Here is a 23,295-nt window from a genome sequence, read left to right on the forward strand (position 1 = left end):
TTTCCATCCTGTGTTTATCCCATGCCCCTTTGAATTCTTTCACTGTTTTTGTCTTCACCACCTCCTCCGGAAGGGCATTGCAGGCATCCACCACCCTCTCTACGAAGAAATATTTACTGAGGTTGGTTCTCAGTCGTCCTCCCTGGAGTTTCACATCGTGGCCCCTAGTTGTACTGATTTCTTTCCAATGGAAAAGATTTGTCGATGACTGCATCATTAAAACCTTTCGGGTATCAGAAGGTCTGTTATCATATCCCCCTTGCACCTCCTCTCCTCCAGGGTATACATCGGTGAGATTAACTCTTTGACTCCTGTGGAACGTCAGCCTCTCCACTCCCAGGCTGTAACAGGAAGCAGCTCCTGAGCTTCCAAGCCTCCGGCCTTCCTTCCAGCTGTCATCTTTACTGAAAGGAGATGACTTCCTCAGATACAACGAACAGTGCATTACTATTAATTTTTGAATATCTCTGTCTGGCAAACCACCTCCTTCTTTCCTCATAAAAAATCATATCAGTGACAAAGGCTCACGACGCCCACGTTTTTGTCTTCTGGTTAGCGTTTTCACCACTCCCAGTATCTCGGAGGGGAAGCATTTGTATGTTGCATTTTTCCGCTGGTGATTGCTGAGGGGATGGGACTTTCTTTTTTTCAGACACAGACTGACCCACCTTAGATTTCTTTGACTCGGTTCAGATTCAGATATTCCCAGGTTTGCATCTGTTGCTCAAAGTATTCTAAGTTTCGCACCGTGTCTGAATAAATCCAAACGGTTCAGATCTGTGAGTACTAGCACTGAGACAGACTTACCTGAGTACATCCAGATTTAGAAAGAAATCAGATTCCAGTTTGAACTTTGTTGAAGCTGACTCTGATTAGCCAAGTCTGCCTGAATCGGCCAGTTGGCGCATCTAAACCTGGATACAGCCAGGCAGTCGCGAGAAGGCTTCTCTGCCACACTCCGTCCTGTTGCAAAAGAGCCACGTGAGAACAACCTGGTACGTGTGAAGGAAAAGGTGAGAAGGAGGTGATCGGACCGCAGCATTGAGCTTGCGAAAATGTGTTACTTTGAGGTGCAAGGCTCAGCGTCGCCAGCCAGTGGATGCACCGGTTTCGTCACGCTGTGCAGGATGTCCGTGGACATGGGGTAATTTTCATGGTAAACACGGCCTTCTCCCTCTTTACTACTAAAAAGATGGAACCACCAAACCTGCTTTCTGTGAAGGGGTTATCCCAGAATCTGACTGCTGGGGAAGTACTGTGCAAGAATTACAATTGTTATAAAAAAAAATAATAACAATAAGGTAGGGGAGGGTCTCTATGTCTGTGATTTATTCTATTTACAGGACTTTGAGTGGATCCGAACAGCTCAGGTGGCTTTTTTTAGTCTTGAGGATGTTCGTTTCCTTGCAGCGGCCTGCGCAACACTTTAGCTGCTGCCAGAATTTTATGGTTGCCCCACCACGCTGTTCACGTGTCTTCAGGGTTTTTCTTTGCCACTGTGGTTGCTTGTGTTGTTTCTGCTAGACTGGGATTTGGCTTAACCTCACGGTAGGCTGGGATTCTTCCCTCTCATCTGCCTCTAAGACTGATGGGAAAACAGCAAGAAGCTAACAAAGACACCCTTAGCTTCCAGATGCAAATATCCCACCGCTGAAACACTGCAGCAGATTCTTAAGGCAAACGCCTGGATGCCAAGAAACAAACATACAGAGTGATGGCAGATAAGGGCTGCCCAGACTCTTCTCCCGGCACAGCGCCATAGGCCTCAGCCGATTGATATCTTTTTCCCTTCACTTCTTCACAACAAAAGATCCTCTGTGCCCATCCTGGGCCTGCTCGTATTCTGTTACTGTCTCCACCACCTCCCACTGAGAGGCTTATCTCTGCATCCTGTGAGGAGGCGCTTTCTGACCTTACTCCTGAGTCTACCCCCTTAGAGCCTCAAACCGTGACATTTACGTCTAAGACTTCCACTCCCCTTAGATTTACCACATTTGCATTGTTTGGTACCTTTGAGGTATGTGAATGTCGCTATCATGTTCTCCCCCCCAGCACGCATACATCTCTCCTCTCCTCTAGGGTATCCTTGTTTAAGTTCTCAAATCTCAACTTATAGAGCTTTAGGTGCAGATGCATGGACCCCCTCCAGTCTATCTTTATCCTGTCAGCGACTCCGGGTGAGGTCTCACCAATCCACCTGTACAGCAGCGTTATTTATTTATTTCTCTACTGGCTATGTCTCTCCCTCTGGCTCCTAGTGTTACTCTTGGCTCTGGCCACTGCCAGTTTTGCTAACACTGAAATCATTGGATACGACCACCCCACGGTCTCTGCCCTGCTTGGCACACCTCGTTTCCCAGGGCAGAGAGTCTGCAGGGGCTATGAGACAGGACCTGGACGTTGCCGAAGAAACGCAGAGAAGTGATGACTGGAGGTGCTGGCATCACTGTAGAGCCAGAACCAAGCTTCACTCGAAAGGCGTGCAGTCTATAGAGAGAGCAAATGTGATGCAACATGACTGATCACTCTTAGTACCGGGGAAAGACGGAAGCCACAAGGCTACCGGAAAATTTTGCTAAAAAAACAGTAGCGTATTCACACTGGCCAGTGACTACAAGATACCTCTGGGACAGTCCTGTGCTTTGGGGTTGATATGTTCCTTTTACTTTTCAGAACTCTTGTGTGAATCCTTAGATAAACTTACCTTTGTGAGATTAGGACGTCAGGCTCCAGAAGTCAGTGGAACAAGACAGCGGGTAAAAGCGCACAGGGCTGGTTCATTTAATCCTGGGGACCCCCGGTCCGAGTCGCCTGGAGTCAGTGGTTCTGTGAGGTTCCGCCTCTGGCCGCCTGCAGTACTGGTCGACTTCACAGAAACCTGCAGGGAAAACAAAATTGTGCTGCCTGCTGGGCTTTAATATATTTCAAAAAAATCTCCGCTCGTGGTGAGATCAAAATATTGAATCCAATAAATTACTCCACAATACCCCACCCGCTATTGGTATAATTAATTTTTAATATGGGATGAGGTAGGTTTCATACTTTATCTGTTGCATGCCTCATGGCCTTGCTACAGCTATTTTTTTATTGTAATCATGAACCTACCTCCCTCCCACTCTCATTTGTAAATTTTATTAAATATTTTTTGGTTTTTTTTGTTAATTAATTTTTATGTAAAATCAATAATATTTTTGAAAAAGCTCTTTGTGCGTTTAACACCAATCTAACTGGCTTAGCGCTCAGCTTTACTTTAGATGTCCCGAAAGCACTTTCAAAATGTCTCTGTTTTATGCGCCAACCTAAATGGATTTGTGCTAAGCGCTACTGCAAATTATTCTGTGCTTTAAATCTCACTTAAATCCGCTGAGTGTGCCACTTGAATATATTTAAAAAAACGCCAAGGAAATACTTAGCTTTCTCACAATCCAGCTATACACCTCTTAGAATTCTTATTAACTTTAAATGTCCCGAAAAACTTATCTGTGAAGTTCTCCCAACATGGCCATGTTTCGAAAAATAAACTTTTCTTCGTCAGGGGAGTCCGCGCTTGTGTCTTTTCTCCTCACTGTCGGGTTTCATCTCCTGATACAAAATGGCGTTTTCATTTTTTTAAACTTTGGGGGAACTTCACAGATAAGTTATTTCGGGACATTTAAAGTTAATAAGAATTCTAAGAGGTGTATAGCTGGATTGTGAGAAAGCGTTTTTTTGAATATTTTCAAGTGGTGTGCTCAGCGGATTTAAGTGAGATTTAAAGCACAGAATAATTTGCAGTAGCGCTTAGCACAAATCCATTTAGGTTGGCGCATAAAACAGAGACATTTTGAAAGTGCTTTCGGGACATCTAAAGTAAAGCTGAGCAGCCCTAAGCCAGTCAGATTGGTGTTAAATGCACAAAGAGCTTTTTAAAAAATATTATTGTTTTTACAAAAAAATTCATTAACAAAAAAACCAAAAAATATTTAATAAAATTTACAATTGAGAGTGGGAGGGAGGTAGGGTCATGATTACAATCGAAAAATAGCTGTAGCAAGGCCGTGGAGGCATGCAACAGATAAAGTATGAAACCTATCTCATCCCATATTAAAAATGTATTATACCAATAGCGAGTGGGGTATTGTAGGGCTTTAATATATAGCATGGTGCTTCAGAAATGACCATGTGCAGCCACTCCTAGGGTGGGAAAAAAAGATTGCAATGACTGAAGCACTAAAAACATAAAAAATGAAGGCAAACCAAGGAGAGCTGAGGAGATTGCTCAGGGCCACCAGTCCTAGGCCAGCGGCCTTACCGATTGTGTCTGCAGTGTGTCTTGCATGTGATCCATGGGTTAATGCATCCTAGTATGGCCCTAGCTTTATACCAGACTGACTCTTGTTCAGTTTCTGCTCCGCTGTAACCCTCGGAACGTTTTCTGTTGATGCCCCGACGTTCCTCATGTAACATTTTATATGCTCGGTTTACCAGATGTGGAACCTCCCAGAATCCAGTGTCCAAGTGTGAAAGAGAAGACTGCAGAGCCCAACAAGAAGACAGTGAGAGTGTTCTGGGACACCCCCGAGGGCAGGGACACTGCTGATGGAATTCTGACAGAGTAAGTGGAAGGCTCGCCAACACTTAAGAACCTCCCTCCCCTTTCCTCCAACCGTGAATCTCGGGCTAATCAAGCAACACCTTGAAGCAATTTAAATAAAATGCCTTCCTGGCCTCGAATATGGGGATCACAATCTTTCAATACTGACTCTGTATATCGTCAAGCCCACCCACCCATACGTTTTCCTCCCAAAACTTAGTAACACAGAGGCTGATATTCAGGAACAGTTGAATGCCTATGTTCAGGCACCTAAGCTGGGTACTTAAATCAGGCCCCCTAGTTTCAGCCAAACTTAGGAGCCCAAGGATTTGTGTGGCTAAGTTTGGGACTGTGCCAGACAAACCTGGGCATTAAATGTCTCCCCTTGCTGGCTGGATAAGTCATTTACTCCTTTATTTATTTGGCTAAGCTGGTTATAAAAGCAGCGGCATGGGGGGCATTGTAGGGGCAGGGCTTAAACGTAGCTGGGTAGGTTTAGCGGGGTCCAGGTACAATTACCTGGATAATGTTAAACCTAACTGGCAGTATTCGACATGTGGCTGGTTAAGTACAGCAATGTTGCTAGTGTACACTGGGAGCTTGGACACCACCGGGAGCACGGTAAGACGCGACCACCTTTGGTCTCCACCTTGGAGCTTTTAGAGGGCTCTGGGTGAGTGGGGAAGGTGGGTACTGGGGGCTGGAGGTGGCCCCGCAGCCAGGCCTCTTGTTGAGATATCTTGGGGAGAGTGGGTGCAGGCCTTTTTGGCCAGCAGTTGTGTTAAATTAGTTTTTTTTATGGGGGAGGGGGGGGCTTGGGGATTGGGTGCTATAGTCCTGACATTTTGTAAATTATTTTGGAAGATGGTAGTTGGGAGTAGAGGATTGGGTCTGTTTGTTTTTGAGGCTTTTGTTTGTATTATTTTTATGTTGGATATGGCCACTTAGGTTTAAAACTTACCGGGATAACATTCACTGAGTATATTCTTTCTGGATATTGGGCTAAAATTATTGGGATAACTTTATCTGGATAATTTTGCCACTCGCCAGCCTACCGGTTATGGACCTGCATGTTTTCAGCTGAAAATTCAGCTAAGTGTAGAAGCCGGCTGATGTGGGAAGCAGCCTGGGCCCTGCCAGGTACTTGTATCCTGCAGTGGCCACTGCTGGAAATAGGATACTGGGCTTGATGGGTCCTTGATCTGACCCAGTATTGGTGGGGGGGAGGTCCTATGTTCTTATTTTTTTCCCTAGATTTAGAATCCCTTCTCTACCCCCCCCCCCCCCCCCACCACCAGCCACTTTTTAAGATCCTAAATTTAGCAGCTTAAAAAACCAAGGAGCCCGAATTTAGGAACTTGGCCCTAGTAGATTTTCACAAGGGCCAATTTAGGGATCTAACTCCAAAAGATAGGAGCCTAAACCCTTTGAAACCTGAGCAGTTAGGAAGTGATAGGAAAAGACTGCCTGCCTGCCCCGTTACTCTGCTGAGGAGACATCCCAACCGCAGCAGCCTGTGCGCTCCTTATCCAGGCCAGCTTTCTTGACTTCTTCCATCCTTGTCCTGACTGTCTTTGAAAAGGCTCAGTACTGGGACTTTGGATAGTTTATTTTTGGGGTTTATTGGGGTGCTGGCACATAAATGAAACTTTTCTCCTATCTCACTTGCTGGAGGAAGATCCCCTCTCCTCAGAAGGGGGAGAAATCTTTTCCCACCCTTTCTTCTATTTGTTGTTTTACCCAAAGGAAAGAAAAATTGGTTCTTACCTGCTAATTTTCAGTCCTTTAGTACCACAGATCAGATCAGACTCCTGAGTTTTGCCTCCCTGCCAGCAGATGGAGACAGAGAAAAACTTCGTAGGCACTGCCTCTTAACCCAGTGTGCCACCTGCAGCTTCTCAGTATTACTCAGTACCCAAGCCAAAAATATTTCACAAAACTTCTAATAAATCAACTCTATAATATGAGGAAAAGAGGAATTTAATAAATTGAAAACCAAATTTGGAACTTTTCTTGAAAAGGCTAATGAGAAACCTATGCCATTCTTCAAATTCATCAGAATTATTATGGTAAACAAAACCGAGTGGACTCTCCAAACCTTCCCTCCACCACCAGGCGGGACTCTGGACTGATCGGTGGTACTACAGGAACCAAAATCAGCAGGTAAGAACCAATCTTCCTTTCCCTGTATGTACCCAGATCAGTCCAGACTCCTCGGATGTACCACAGCTTCCCTAACTGGGGTGGGACTGTGAGAGTCCTGTTCAAAGTACACCTTCACTGAAATTGTGATCATCTGAGGCTTGGATGTCCAGTTGGTAGTGTCTCCCAAAGGTATGCAAAGACTTCCAAGTAGCCACCCTGCAAATCTCTTGTGGCAACACTAGATGACATTCTGCCCAGGAAGCAGCCCAAGACCAACACCTGCACCCTCAAGGAACTAAAAGACAAACCTTTTGTCAGGCCTCTCTGCAAAAAGGCTAGATGCTCGACAAGAATCAACCCCCTGCTCCATGCACCAAGATTCAAAGACTCTCCAAACCCAGACATTCGCCAAGGAAGTAGAGGACTTGCGAGCTTGCAGCAGAGTAGAAAGAACATCCTCCAGATATCCTTTCTTTCTTAATTGCTTCCTTTCAAAAGCTAAGCTGCTAGACAAAAGTGATCCCCAGGCCACCAACTACATTGCTGTATTATAAAGCCTATCGTTCTGCTGTGTGTATTACTGCTAAGAACCAGGCCATCACTACAAGTCCCCACAGGGCTCTGCCCTGTGGGAGGAGTCATCTCTTGTAGTGACCAGGGGTCCACAACTCAATGTCTAAAACACAACACCAACAATTGCAGCTGCTGTATGGTCTGCTGAACGATCAACTTCTTTTTTGCCAAGGCACAAGGAGACACTATAAAAAGGTTTCTGAGCGGCCAAGCAAATTCTAAAGTGTAGCCTTGTCCTATCATGCTTAGAACCCACTGATCTGATATGATTTTGACCCACTCCTTGTAAAATTGAGTCAAACGACCCCCGATGACTGGAACTGAGGAGTGGGCCTGCCTTGTCTCATTGCGCAGGCTTGCCTCTACCACTACCTTGTCCGGAGCTGTCACAATTCGGTCTGTGCCCACAAAATGGCTGGTTCCAGGACTGCGACCTTCCCAAATTCTGCCTTTGACCACCACTCAGAGCTCTGCTTTGGCGGAAACGCCTTTGCCCCTGAAAATGAGAACACACAGGGATAAAACCTTTGGACCCTCTTGGCTTTTCCTCTGGTCCCTTGTGGACCTTGTTATCTCCCAAATTCTTTATCATCTGCTCCAAGTCCTCTCCGAACAGAAGTTTGCCCTTAAAAGGCAACGCTCCCAGCTGAACTTTGGACTAGACGTCCGCTTACCAGTTCCTCAACCAAAGAATTCTCCTGGCTGAGACTGCCGACATCATTGTTCAAGAAGACGTGCGAACGAGGTCATACAAAGCATCCGCCCCATAAGTGACCGCTGCTTCCAATCGCTTCGCCTGTTCAGACTCCTGGGATGTCATATTCCTGTCACTTTGCAACTGTTTTACCCATCGCAAACTAGGCCAGATCATAAAGCTGCTGCAGACAGCCACCTGGATGCCCAGCACCAACACCTTGAAAATCTTTTTAAGATGCACCTCGAGCTTCCTGTCCTGAAGATCCTTCAGAGCTGCTGCCCCAGCTACTGGAATGGTAGTCTTCTTCGTAACTGCCAAAACCGATGCAGCCATCTTTGGCACCATCAAGAGCTCCAGAGCGTCCTTGGGCAAAGGGTAAAGCCTATCCATGGCTCTGCTCACCTTAAGGCCAGTCTCTGGAGTATCCCAATCCCTGACCACCAGCTCTTTCACTAACCTGTGAAAGGGAAGGTCTTGGCTGGACACTTCAAGCCGGACATGACCGGGTCCACTTCCTCCAGGTCAGCCTGCTCCTGTGGAACTTATAGTCCCGGTTCCACCAGACTCAGCAGGATCAGGGGTCTGAGTTCCTCCCTTTGAAAAAGGCGAACCACCTCAGGATCGTCACCCTCCATTGATCGGGCCTTTCCAGCATCATCCTCCGGCCCTTGCACCGAGTGAAAAATATCCTTGTTGAGAGAATCTTCCCCAGATGGCAATCCCTGAGCCAACTCCTCTGAGGAACCCTCTTTGGTGACCCCTGTCCCAGAAGGACCCAGGATCCTCTGAATCCTAGTGGTCCCTGAAGCCCCCAAAAATATGGACTTCTTCCTGGGGGAGGATCTGCTTAGAAGAGGGCCGCTTCGTGGTCTTACGAGCCAAATAGGTTTGATGCAGCAATAAAACCAACTCTGATGAAAAAGGGGAGGAACTCTCCACATCCTCCTCCAGAGGATCCAGCTCCTCCCCTGAGAGGTCCCCAGGGACTCCCTGGGTCTCCTCCGTTGAGAGATCTGCCGCAGAATGTGCGGGAGGGATATCCCCTTCCCCTGCTGCAGCTTGTGCCTTGTGCATGAAGGAATCCAAAATGGCCGCTGTTCCCATGCTCAGCGGGAATGAATCAACAGCCTCACGCGCTGCAGCTTTAGGCCCACCGGACCCCTGCTGCAAAGTCAATGCTGGTGCGGTGTCCCCCCCCCCCCCCCCCCCCCCGATGTACCCTCCCCGCGGCCGGCTCTAGAAAAGCGAAAGGCAGTCTCTCTGCACGCAGTGCAGTGGCAGCCACGCAGCATGGCCTGGCACTGTAAACAACTGCGCAGCATATGTCAAAAAGGAGACGTGCTGGGAACCGCAGAGGGATAGCCCCACTCACCCAGAACCCTTCTGCCACCGACAGGAATCCAACAAACATGTTCTCTGTCCTTTGCCTATTTCTTCCTTTTTTTTTTTTTTTTTTAATAAACTTTAGAAAATACAGACAGGAATCAGTGAGAAACAGAAGCTAATAGCCTTATCTGAAGTTGGCAGAGGCTTTTCCCAAGTCTTCTGAGGGGAGGGAACAGGACCACCGGCTGTCACCCCTGGCGTGGATCAGTGATCTATGAAGGGTCCCCAACTCCTGCTTATCCTCCTCTGAAAAACCTGGAGGGATGATCCCACCAGGACCTGCCAACCTCCTGGGAGAGAATTTCACCTAATCTATTCTCTTTTTCCTTTATTGTTTTTTTTCCTTAGGTACAGAACTGCAGGTTTTGCACCTCTTCCATCTGCTGGAGCCTGAGAAACACTGAGGAGCTGCAGGTGGCACACCGGGTTAAGAGGCAGTGCCTGCAAATGTTTTCTCTGTCTCCATCTGCTGGAAGGGAGGCAAAACCCAGGAGTCTGGACTGATCTGTGTACTTACAGGGAAATGGTTATAGCTTGGACATTTTTTCGCACATGTAAAGCTCCCTAACCCCTTTAGCATTTTGCTGGCTTTAATTTTGCATTTTTTCCTGACAATTTGGATGTCCTCATGGAGGATGCCCAGAATTGCCCTCCAAGGCTTAAAAGCAGCCTGACAAACACCTTGTACCAGGGGAGTGATATCGTGATCCTTTGTTTAGCGCACACTGATTTCTGATTTTTAATTATGACGTCCAGGTCTTTTTCCTACTTATTGTCATCAGTTTCAGCCCTCCTGCATACACCCTGTGTCCCAATCATATTACACTATACTCCCCCCCGAGCCTCATGTGCCAGCGCTCTGCCCAGTTCCCCAGGATATCTGATGCCATCTGCCACTCTCTGCCACAGCTTGATGCTGCCTTTGGTTCTTTAGCCCTTCTTCCAGAAAATATTATGTAATGTAGCACCAATGAGCCCCATGGTCTATGCGTCATTAATTAACTTACAAACAGTGCTACTAGGTTTTATCTTGCATGGTTTTAGCATGAACTCCCATGGTAAAATCTCCAAAAGCCAAGCAGAGTCCTTCCAGTAGGAGCAAGCCATTGCACTTTAGGCCGTCCTGTAGCTTGCTTGTTTGACTCTCGTTTTTACAAGTGCAAGTGGAAAAGGTGGCAGCTACCATACTCTACTTATTTTTAAGAAGAAATTGATTGATACAAATTAACAAGTGCATTTTTGTTTTCAGTGTGACCTTGAAGGGACTCCCCCCAGGATCAGAGTTTTCTGAAGGGTACCATAAAATCCAGTACACTGTGTTTGACAGAGCTGAAAACAAGGCCTCCTGCAAGTTTACTGTTAGAGTCCAAGGTAAGCATCATCTAGAACTCTTTTGCTAGCCTTCCAGGGGGATACAGCAGCAAGGCAAGTTAATGACACATTCCTGATGAGGTCCTGCAAGAAAACTTGGGGTGTGACCCAGAGTGATGAGGACAGTTTCCTTTTTGAATACATTTGATGTGTATCCCACTGTACAGCACATGGCTCTTTGGAGGGATCCCTTATAAGGCTGCAAGGTCCCAGGGCCAGTCCTCAGGTCCACCATGGGAAACCAGCAGCGGGGTCCTCTTCACTTGGCAGCAGAAAGCTTGCCACAGGCAACCATGGCTTTCCCTGGGTGCCCACTGGATTCTGAATGGTGCATGTCCTGCAAATTGACAGATTAATGGGGATTTGAAAAGAAAAAACAAAACTAAGATCGTAATGACTAATGAAACTGGCTACAAGAAAGCCAGTGATAACATTCATGCCATCTGCAAACTGCTTCCAGAAACTGCATGCAAAAGATCTGGGATCAGAGGTGCTCAGTGTTTTCTTATAGGCCAAAATTTAAAGAAACCCTGCAATAGATCTGGTCTTTCCTCCTTTATGTCCCTGGATCATACCAGGGAGAGTAGAATGGTCCTAGAAGAGTCCGGGCTGATGTACAGTGCTCACACCCTGAATATGTAGGCTCCCTTAGTTCTTGAGCTGATGTTTATATCCGTAGGACTGTAGATTGTTATCATCCTTATTGGAGGCTACAGTGTCATTCGTAGGGCTTAAGATACTCCCGAGCCCTTTGTAATTATTTACTGATTTTAAATCTTATTTACAAAACATGATAGAAACCAAGAAAAGGAAACCAAACAATTCAAATAACTACAATAAGCACATCAGATCCTACATAATCTTCATTCCCTGTATGTACCCGGATCAGTCCAGACTCCTGGGTTCTGTCCACTCACCAGCAGATGGAGGCAGAGAAAGTTCCAACTGACTCCACCCCTTCCGTGAGGTACATCTACAGTACATCAGTATTTCTCTGCCTCCAGCAGATGGTGGAGGTGCAAAACCTACAGTCTGGTTCTTAGTCAGTTAGTTAAAAAAAAAAAAAAAAAATTCTTTTTCTTGTAAATTTTACTTTTCTTTTACTGTTTTCTTAGTTTACTTTAGTTTTAAAAAATAAATAAATAAATGTCTTTTTTGATGAGGAAAGGTAAGCGGAGTCTAGCCTCCCAGGGAGTTGGCAGGTCCTGAGGGGACCATCCTCCCTGGTATTGGAGGCTCTTGGCTTTAGGGGTTGAGAACCTTTGGCCTCAGTTTGCTGCAGCTTTTGGGGTGATACCGGTGAGCCCGGTTCACTCACCCCGCGGAGCAGAGGACCCAGCTTCTACTCAGGTCATATATAAAAAAAAAAATAAAAAAATTGAATTAATTATTTATTTGTGTTCTTTCCGAAGTACATAATTTTTAAAGCCTTTTGCTTACCCGTTCAAACTTCCCGTTGTCTTTTTCGCTGTTTTGGGCGGTCGGCGGGCTTTTTTTTATTTTAGTTTCGTTTTCTCCTCAGCCGGCTTGTTTTTCTTCAGAATGCCACGTGGTCCGGCCTGCCGCGCATGTGGAGATGTGCGGGTGAGAGTATCTCTCAATGACCTGTGTTCCTCTTGCCTCCCCAGGGGGGAGGGATCTTCGGGGGCAGCTGGGCTTACCATTTCTTCTTTTCTCTGTCACTCTGCTAGACCGGGACACCCATGTCTTTCTGCTGCAGCCTCTTTACCGCTTACTGCTTCAATGGAGGCTATTTAGGCTCTCTTCGTGCTGCTACCCTCGCTCCGGAGGGGAAGGTTTTCTCCTCCTCCTCTTTCTCCACAGCAAGTAGCCTCCAAGGGAGGTGATTTTTTGGCTAATTCAGCTCCTGCTGGTGAGGAGAGTCCTGAGGGGACTTCAGATTCCTCTTCTTCATTTTCTTCAGACTTTATTATGTTTTTACATAAAGCTTACAAGGCTAGAAAGTCCTCTAGAAGGAATCCTGAAGGGATTTCTCTTTCAGTACCGCTGTCTCATAAAGCAGCTTCCAAAAGGAACATTTCCTCGTGGGGGATGGACGTTCCTAAAACTAAACGCTCTCTTAGGACTCCTGTGTCTCGGCCCTTACCTGACTCCTCTCCTGATACCTCAGAGACCAGGGTGACCCAAGCGATATTCCTCCTCAAGATCCTGATTCTGCTCAGGATCCCTTGCCCTCTCAAGATCCCCATGTGGTCGAAGGCGATGATCCTAAAGTGGTCCGCCTCTTTAGGAAAGATGAGCTTATTCCTCTCATTCCTGCTATCCTTGAGGAGTTGGGAGTTGATTCCCCGCCAGAGTATTCTCATATGGGCTCAACTGATCCGGTCATGGTTGGTCTTCGTGGTCCAACTCAGTCTTTTCCATTTCATCTTTCAGTCACAGACTTATTATTTTGCGAATGGGACACGCCTGACTTGGGACTGAAGGTCAGCAAGGCCATGGATAAGCTATATCCTCTGCCTGAGGATGCTTTGGACCTTTTACAGGTTCCCAAGGTTGATGCAGCGGTCTCTGCGGTTACCAAAAAGACTACTATTCCGCTAACCGGTACTACAGCTGTCAAAGATCTTCAGAATCATAAGCTGGAGGTTCATCTAAAAAAGATTTTTGAAGTTTCGGCTCTTGGTGTCCGAGCTGCTATGTGCAGCAGTTTCGCCTTAAGAGCAGGGCTCCACTGGGTTCAGCTCCTGCAGAATAATTCTTCTCTTTCTGAGTCTGAAGCTATTCAAGCTGGGCGTTTGGAAGCTGCTGTTGCTTACAGTGCTGACGCTCTTTATGATTTGTTACGTACCTCAGCCAGATCGATGGTTTCGGCTGTCTCTGCCCACAGACTTCTCTGGTTAAGACACTGGTCTGTGGATGTCTCTTCCAAAGCTCAATTGGGATCTTTACCTTTTAAGGGTAAACTTCTCTTTGGGAAAGATCTTGAAGACTTGATTCATTCCTTAGGAGAAAATAAGGTACATCGTCTGCCTGAGGATAGGCCCAAGACAAGTGGATCATTACCTTCCAGATCCTGTTTCAGAGGAAAGCACAGGTTTCGCTCCTCCCGCTCTTCAGGTTCTTCTTTTCAGCAACAGCCAGCAAGACAGAAATCTTGGCCTCAGTCCTTTCGAAGATGTCATTATGGGAGACCTGGTCCCTCCCAATCCTCTGGTGGAGCGAAAATTTCTCAATGAGATGAGGCCGGTCCGTTCCTTGGTTCCAATAGTGGGAAACAGATTGTCTCTCTATTTCGAGGAATGGGCCAAAATAACATCGGATCGGTGAGTCCTTACTGTGATAAAACAAGGCTACGCTTTAGATTTTGTATGGCGCCCTCACGATTGTTTTTTTGTCTCTCCATGCTCTTACAATCAAAAGTGTCAGGCGGTGCGGGACACCTTACATCGCCTAAGCGAGCTCGGGGCCATTGTGTCAGTACCTCCGTTGGAGTGACGAAAGGACTGTTATTCCATCTACTTCATCGTATCCAAAAAAGATGGCACATTTTGTCCCATTCTGGACCTAAAAAGAGTCAAATCTATGTCTGCGAATCCCAAGGTTTTGCATGGAAATCTTAAGAGCGGTCTTGGCATCCGTCCACAAAGGCGAGTTCCTAGCTTCCTTTGACCTGACCGAGGCGTATCTTCACATAGGAATTCATTCTGACCATCAGACGTTTCTCCGGTTCTCAATACTGGGGGACCACTTCCAATTTTGCGCTCTCCCATTTGGTCTCACCACGGCACCCAGGACCTTTACCAAAATAATGGTTGTAGTAGCTGCACAGCTCCGAAGAGAGGGATTCTTTGTTCATCCCTACCTAGGCGATTAGCTCATTCAAGCGAAGTCAGAACATCTCTGTTGCTCAGCTGTGTCTCGAGTTCTTCAGCTACTGCAGTCATTAGGCTGGGTTGTCAACCCGGTGAAGAGCCACTTAGTGCCATCCCAGTCCTTGGAGTTTCTGGGAGCCCTGTTCAACACCCAACTGGGGAAAGTCTTTCTCACGGAAGAACGGATCATCAAAATACAGGGTCAGATTCGAGTCTTGTCCAAGTCTCCTCCCAGAGTCTGGCATTATCTACAGGTTCTAGGCTCCATGGCTTCCACTTTGGACTTAGTTCCATAGGCCTTTGCTCATTTGAGACCACTTCAGTCAGCATTGCTCTCCCGCTGGAATCTGGTGTCGGAACAGTTTCATCTTCCCCTTCCTCTTACAGACTCTGCTCGTTCCAGTCTCAGTTGGTGGCTCCTATCGCAGAATTTGCATCATGGAGTAGACCTAGTGGCTCCAGTGTGGACCGTAGTCACTACGGATGCCAGTCTATCTGGCTGGGGGGCAGTTTGTCTCTGTTCAGTGCCAGTGGTCTCCAGAGGAATCTTGTTGGTCGGTCAATCGTTTAGAGACCAGAGCTGTGAGGCTAGCCTTACAGGCTTTTCTCCTGCTTCTTCAGGGGAAGTCAGTCAGAATCCTTTCCGACAATGCAACAACAGTGACTTATATCAACCGCCAAGGGGGAACCAAGAGCCTTCTGGTGGCATTTGATGCTCAGCTCCTGATAGCATGGGCGGAACAACATCTCCTTCACATCACTGGGCTCAACAACGTTCAAGCAGACTTTCTCAGTCACCATCGTCTAGATCCCGGGGAGTGGGAACTTTCTGAGCAGGCATTTCATCTCATATGCGAAAAGTGGTCCACACCAAGCATGGACCTGATGGCAATGTTCCGGAATGTCAAGGCTCCACGCTTCTTCATTCGACGTTGGGAGCCAGGGGCAGAAGGAGTAGATGCCTTGGTTCTTACCTGGCCAATGAACATTCTGCTTTGTGTTTCCTCCCTGGCCTCTCATTGGCAAGATTCTTTGGCGCATAGAATCTCATCCGTCGGAGGTGATTCTGGTAGCTCCAGAATGGCTGAGACGTCCTTGGTTTGCAGACCTTGTCAACCTCATAGTGGATGGTCCGCTTTGCTTTTGGGACCTTCCAAATCTTCTCTGCCAAGTTCCCGTTTGTTTGGAAGAGGCAGATTGCTTCTCTCTAGTGGACTGACTTTTGAAAGGCGCCATTTGAAGGATAAGGGTTATTCTGATGCAGTGGTCACTACTCTTCTCAGATCAAAAAAAACCTCTACTTCCCTGGCTTATGTCAGGGTTTGGGGAGTTTTCGTATCCTGGTGTGAGGTTCCTACTTAGGCTTTGATTCCTGACATTTTGTCTTTTTTGCAGGCTGATCTGGCTAAGGGCTTATCTTGCAGTTCTCTCAGAGTACAGGTAATGGCTCTAGGTTGCTTCTGTGGGAAGATTAAAGGAGTCACCCTGCTTTCTCATCCTGATGTAGCTCATTTTCTTCGGAGAACAAAACACTTGCGTCCTCCTTTAAAAAATCCTTGCCCTTCATGGAGTTTGAATTTGGTTCTTAAAGCTCTTTGTGCAGCACCCTTTGAGCCTCTGAGAAGGGCTACTCTTAAGGATGTCACATTAAAGGTGATTTTTCTGGTGGCTATTTCTTCAGCCCATAGGGTTTCTGAGCTTCAGGCTTTGTCCTGTAGGAAGACATTTTTAAGGATTATAGATTCTGGAGTTTCTTTGAGGACTGTTCCATCTTTTCTTCCAAAAGTGGTTACTTCCTTTCATTTGAATCAGTCGATTGATCTGTCATCTTTTCCTGCTTCACAGTCTTCAGATCGTCAGTCTTGGGATTTGAGAAAGCTAGATGTTCGGCGGAACCTATTGCTTTACCTCGAAGTCACAAATAGTTTTCGCATGTCGGACCATCTACTATAGCCCGCTGGCTAAAAGAAGCTATTGGTTTGGCATACTTACTTCATGGTCGGTTGCTTCCGTCCGGTCTTCATGCTCATTCTACTCGGTCACAAGCAACTTCCTGGGTGGAGGGTCAACAAGTTTCTTCGCAAGAGATTTGTAGGGCGGCGACTTGGAAGTCTTTACACATTTTTGCTAGACATTATCACCTGTATGTTCAGGCCTCAGGATCTGGGGGCTTCGGTGAAGCTGTGATCTGAGCGGGACTCTCAGGATCCCACCCTACGTAAAGGAGCTCTGGTACATCCCAGGAGTCTGGACTGATCCGGGTACATACAGGGAAAGGAAAATTGGTTCTTACCTGCTAATTTTCGTTCCTGTAGTACCATGGATCAGTCCAGAGTCCCACCCATTTCAGTTTTCAGGATAACGGAGAGTCCGCTCGTTCTTGTTATTTACTTTGCAGATAAGTACTTTTCTTATAAAATGTTGTTTCTATGTTGTTAGGTGCTCTGCTGCCATTTGGGTCAGTGAGCCTGGTTCTTATGGAATGTTCTCCCAGATTTTAGCAGTTAGCTGCTTAGTTGGGTTTTTTAGTTTTTCTGCTTTGATACATTTAAATACTGACGTACTGTAGGTGCACCTCACGGAAGGGGTGGAGTCAGTTGGAACTTTCTCTGCCTCCATCTGCTGGTGAGTGGACAGAACCCAGGAGTCTGGACTGATCCGTGGTACCAAAAAACAAAGCGGAAGCCGATCCAATATGCTGGTAAGCGAAAAGACAAAGGAGATCGGTGTAAAAAAGTGCTGATCCGTGGTACTATAGGAACGAAAATTAGCAGGTAAGAACCGATTTTCCTTTATATTGGAGGAACCTAAGGGAGAGGGAGCAATCTTAGATCTAATTCTCAGTCGAACACAGGATTTGGAGAGAGAGGTATCAGAGGTGGGGCCACTTGGCAATAGTTATCATAACATGATCACATTTGAATGAATGTCTGAAAGGGAGACAGTAAGTAAATCCACAGCTCTAGCACTAAACTTTCAAAAGGGAAACTTTGATAAAATGAGTAAAATAGTTAAAAACAAAACAAAACTGAAAAATACAGCTACAAAGATTAAGAGTGTGCAACAGGTATGTACACTGTTAAAAAATACCATCTTAGAAGCGCAGTCCAGATGTATTCCACGCCTTAAGAAAGGTGAAAGGATGGTCAAATGATTCCCGGCATGGCTAAAAAGTCAAGTGAAAGAGGCTATTTTAGCCAAAAAAGCTTCATTCAAAAATTTGAAGAAGGATCCTTCAGAAGAAAATAGGATAAAGCATAAGCATTGGCAAGTTAAATGTAAGACATTGATAAGACAGGCTAAGAGAGAATTTGAAAAGAAGTTGGCCACAGAGGCAAAAAACTCATAATAAAAACTTTGTAAAATATATCCGAAGCAGAAAGCCTATGAGGGAGTTGATGGACCATTAGAAGATCAAGCGGTTAAAGGGGCACTTAGGGAAGATAAGGCAATCACAGAAAGGCTAAACAAATTATTTGTTTCGTTGTTTACTGAAGAGGATGTTGGGGAGGTACCCATTCAGGGGTGATGAGTCAGATGAACTGAATCAAATCACTATGAACCTGGAAGATGTGGAAGGCCAGATTGATAAACTGAAGAGTAGTAAATCACCTGGACCGGATGGTATACACCCAAGGGTTTTGAAAGAACTAAAAAAATGAAATTTCAGATCTATTTCAATTAATTTGTAACCTATTATTAAAATCATCCTTTGTACCTGAAGACTGGAAATAGGCCAGTGTAACCCCAATATTTAAAATGGCTCCAGGGGTGAATTGGGAAATTATAGTCCAGTAAGTCTACTTTCAGTGCCAGGAAAAATCGTGGAAACTGTTATAAAAAATAAAATCACAAAATATTTAGATAGACATAGTTTAATAGGATACAGCCAGCATGGATTTATCCAAGGGAAGTCTTGCCTCACAAATTTCCTACATTTTTTTGAAGGGGGCAACAAAACATGTGGACAAAAGTGAACCGGTAGATGTGGTGTATTTGGATATTTACAAGGCATTCAACAAAGTCCCACACGAGAGGCTTCTAACAAAATTTAAAAGTCATGGGATAGGAGGCGATGTCCTTTTGTTGATTGCAAACTGGTTAAAAGACAGGTAACAGTAGGATTAAATGGTCTGTTTTCACAGTGGAAAAAGGTAAACAGTGGAGTGCCTCAGGGATCTGTACTTGGACCGGTGCTTTTAATATATTTATACATTTTCTGGAAAGGGGAACGACAAGTGAGGTGATCAAATTTGCGGATGACAGAAAATTATGCAGAGCATTTGAATCTCAAGCAGTTTGTGATAAATTGCAGGAGGACCTTGTGAGACTGGAAGACTGGGCTTCCAAATGGCAGACGAAATTTAATGTGGACAAGTTCAAGGTGATGCATATAGGGAAAAATAACCTTTGCTGTAATTATACAATGTTAGGCTCTATCTTAGGAGTTACTACCCAGGAAAGAGATCTAGGTGTCATAGTGGCAAGTACATTGTAATCTTTGGCTCAATGTGCTGTGGCGGTCAAAAAAGCAAACAGAATGTTTGAAATTATTAAGATGGGAATGGCGAAAAAAAACAGTGGATGTCATGATGCCTCTGTATCGCTCTATGTGAGACTGCACTTTGAATACTGTGTGCAATTCTGGTCACCACATCTCAAAAAAGATATAGTTGCAGTGGAGAAATTGCAGAGAAGGACAACCAAAATGATAAGGGGCATGGAATGGCTCCCCTATGAGGAAAGGCTAAAGAAGGTAGGGCTGGTCAGTTTGGAGAACAGACGGCTGAGGGGGGATATGATAGAAGTCTACAAAATCATGAAAGGACTTGAACAAGTTAATGTAAATTGGCTATTTACTCTCTCAGATAATAGAAGGATTAGGGGGCACTCTATGAAGTTAGCAAGTATCTCATTTAAAACAAATGTGAGAAAATTCTTTTTCACTCATCGCATAGTTAAGCTCTGGAATTCTTCGCCAGAGGATGTGGTTATGGCAGTTAGTGTAACTGGGTTTAAAAAAGGTTTGGATAAATTCCTAGAAGAATAATCCATATAAACTACTATTAATTAATAAGCAGTAGTAGCTTGAGAGCTGTTTAATGTTTGGGTACTTGCCGGGTACTTGCCAGGTACTTGTGACTTGGATTGGCCACTGTTGGAAACAGGATGCTGGGCTTGATGGACCCTTGGTCTGACCCAGTATAGCAATTTCTTATGATCATATCTTCTAAAAATATATCTAAAAATATCTTCTAAAAATAAGGAAAGAAATTATGTTAGATCAACCCGCTAACCAGTACCTGATATCCAGTAACATCAAGAGGACTTATCCAAAAGAAAAGTTTCCTAGTGCATTGGGTCTACAAAGTCAAATATGTAATTATGCACTTACAGGGAAATTGTAAATAGAATAAGGCACCAAGGGATAAAACACGAGGTTTTAATTGAAAAAACTGCTTCCTCTTAATCTGAATCTCCCTAGAGACATGTGGGAATACCTGAATCCTTTGCCCTATAATTAGAGTAGTGGAATTGGGATAGGAGTATCCAGGGTGCGCTGCTTGGCTACTCTGATGGCTGTGCTGTTCTTCAGCTGACTATGGTGCTCGGTGAGTTAGGGGTGAGACTTCTCTTGGCAGGATTCTGGAGTTTTGCTTTCTCCTCTCTCTATCTTTCCTTTAGTAATCACACATGCTGCGGATTCAGAACCTTGTATATACTGGGATTAGTACTCATTCTTCTAGGGTCTGTGGTTAGTCATATATTGGCTGTCCCAATTGTTTTGTGTTCATTGTATCATAGTATAAATTGGATTACATTTAATGTGCTGATTGATTGTTGAGATTATGAGGTTCCAATGCTACCTGAGTACTGGAGGTTAGATTATGTCACTGGCGTTTGCTTTAAAGGTGTTATTTCATTATGTATGAGGGTTGTTGTTCCACTCCCCGAATGCCTTGGTGATAAGAGGTGTCCCAGACATTTTACATAAATATTTTGTGCGCCGTGTCCCACAGCACACACAGGCTTTCGTGTCACTCCTAGCGTGATTTGGGCAGCGTGCTTTGGACTCTGGTTTTATATCGTCAGCGTGTGCTTAGCAACATCCGGACAAGCACATTGTAAAACACAGAGAGCTCGATATTCCCAAGGCTTTGTCCGGGGCAACGTTTGGACAAAACCCCCAAGACTTCAAAATCCCTACCCTCCTATCTCACTACCCCCTGGCTTTGAAAATTGCCCTCTGTATGGGGATTCTTCACGTGCCTCAACATTCGGTTGTTAATTTGATTTTAGGATGTTCTCATATGATTTATTCTTATTGCTTTTACTGTGTTTTCCCGTTCTTTGATTTGACTCTGTTTATTATTGTTTTACATTTTGGATGTATTGCTATGTATTTTTACGATTTTGACTTTAGAGAGAATGTATGACAATGACTCACCTTAGGATTTTGCTTATATATCTTTGCATTAATTTTGTCTTTGGTAAAGTTTGGCTGTTTTAGTTATACTCTTGTTTCTTGTAGTGACTATAATAAATTAAATTTGTATTTTAGCTTAATGCTGGCAAACCACCTTGCGTGATTTTTATTTCGAAAGGAAGTCTAGAAGTTTAACAATTAATTAATCAATTTATAAAATACTTTTATACGACCTTCTGGGTCAAAAAGATCATTCAAAGCGGTATGCAAGAATACCATACACACAAAATGAACAAATCAAACACAAATATGTTCCAGACAGGTTAATACTGCCATCAAAACCGCCAGATATACCCAGCAAAGCCCTTTCCCAGCTACTCAAGCCACAGATGTTAAGAATTAGTTTGCTAAATCCAAGTTTTAATTTTTCCCTAAAGTTTAACAAATTAACAAGCCAATGTAATAATCAGAGTGTTACGAACTTGTGTGCTGGATTTCAGTGCACAGTTTTAACGCACAGATTAACATTTTTTTAATCACCAATGCGTTGGGAGTTTTAAAAAAAGTGTGTTGACTGTAAAATGTGTGTTCAGCACAGGCCGAACGAACATTTCAGCTCTGGAAGGCATTATCGTACAGACAAACACCCGATAAGGAGCAGGGAGGTGACATGCTGCTTATCTGGCTGCGGTTAGCTGCTGCCACTTAACTGAATAAGTCAGTATTTCCCTGGCTAAGTGGAGGCAGTTAACCTGATACAGCAAAATAAAACATCAGGATTTTTTAAAGGGTTTAAGGTTTATTGCTTTTCTATACCGTCACATCGGGGGATCTTCACAACGGTTTACAATCAGTTACAAAGAAATACAATAATATATTAAAAGAATTAACAGCTAAAAATTAAAAAGATAAAAAGTATAGAAAACATATAATTTAGCTGTTAAAAGCATTAAAAATATATAAACATTGCATAATACTTAATAAAACAGATATTAAAAATAATAAAGAACATTATTACTAAGCAAAAACAATCTCTAGCTCTAATAAGCAGGCTGAAAAGATAAGCCAATGCGTAACTAGTGCTCTTGCTCTGTATAGGCACATTAGCGTTGGAAACTTAGCTCCCTCTCTGACCCAGAAGTTGTTTCCAGTGCTAAGAGAACCAGGGTTAGGTCCTGTGCACCTCTCTGCATTGGGGAGTACTGCTTAATGCCCTCATTTGCATGGGATTTCTGTGCAAGGGCGCTAACCAGTTCTCTCGTTTAGGGACACTCGTGTTGTGCACGTAAAACTCCTTGCTGCGGTAAGGTATATGCATACAAAATGTGTGTTTGAGGGTAAAGCTGTACATTTTGATTGGACGCCCCTTTCTGCATCGGCCTGTGAGTTCTAGCTGAATTTCTAGGGGGAGGCTATTCCACAATTTTGGCATCTCAATGGAAAAAGCTCTTGGCTTCAGATGCAAACAATGACTTACCTGCCATGGTAAGGGATAATATAATAAATCAGCCTGGCTAGGCCTAAAAACGCTACTTGGGTTATTACCGCGTTAGTCTGCTTCTTGGTTGAGGTGGACACTTTCCCTGCCAACACGAAAAGCTAAAGTAAGAAATTTTAATTTAAATCAGACTGAAAGAGACAAGCAGTGCTACTTCTGAAGCCGAGCAGACCTTCTTCTTGCACTGACGCCATGTTCTGCACCATCTGAAGTGTGCGAGTGATTTGAACAGGCAGAGCAGCGCACAGAACATTGTAATAATCAATTTGCGGAATAACAAGTGCATAAGCCACTGATTTTAGAGCACTCAATGGAAGAACAGGGCGCACCTGCCTCATCAGCTTCAGACAGGCAATCCGAGCTACGGGGGACCCTTGCAAGAAGCCAATCTCACTCCCCCTCCCCCCCAAGGTTTTACCTCTGAGACGGATGTACATGCAAACCAGAAAGTAGACAAGGTCCAGTTTGCAAAATGTCAGTCTCACTGGAATTTAAGACCGGTTTGCTTTCAATAAGCCACGATAGCATTTCAGTCAAGCGGGCATTGGGTAACATGATAGAGGCCTCAGGGTCTTTGGCCGAGGGGGGGACCCACAAAATTTAGCCGGGCATAAAGAGGCTTTGCTGCGGGCATTCCAGAGGCGGGGCTAAACTCTAGCTAGCGAGCGCTGACATTAAATGCTTACATGGCTAAAACTGAGCCAGATAAATTCTGATGGGGAAAAAAGCTCCTGTCCCAGAGTTACCCGTATATTCAGAGGAACATTTATCCCAGTGCGTTCAGCCAGA

The 23,295-nt window shown here is 44.8% G+C and overlaps 1 protein-coding gene across 3 annotated transcripts in view; it reads left to right on the forward strand.

Annotated features, from left to right (window-relative positions):
• SRPX (sushi repeat containing protein X-linked) overlaps window positions 1–23,295 on the forward strand; it is a 100,292-nt gene that overhangs the window by 60,739 nt on the left and 16,258 nt on the right. For all 3 annotated transcript variants that reach the window (XM_029603198.1, XM_029603199.1, XM_029603200.1), the window contains 2 exons: window positions 4,468–4,594; window positions 10,624–10,745. In XM_029603198.1, coding sequence (XP_029459058.1) covers window positions 4,468–4,594; window positions 10,624–10,745 — 249 coding nt within the window. The remainder of the gene's footprint in view (window positions 1–4,467; window positions 4,595–10,623; window positions 10,746–23,295) is intronic.

Source organism: Rhinatrema bivittatum, chromosome 5 (assembly GCF_901001135.1).
Source record: "Rhinatrema bivittatum chromosome 5, aRhiBiv1.1, whole genome shotgun sequence".
Taxonomy (NCBI): Eukaryota; Metazoa; Chordata; class Amphibia; order Gymnophiona; family Rhinatrematidae; genus Rhinatrema; species Rhinatrema bivittatum.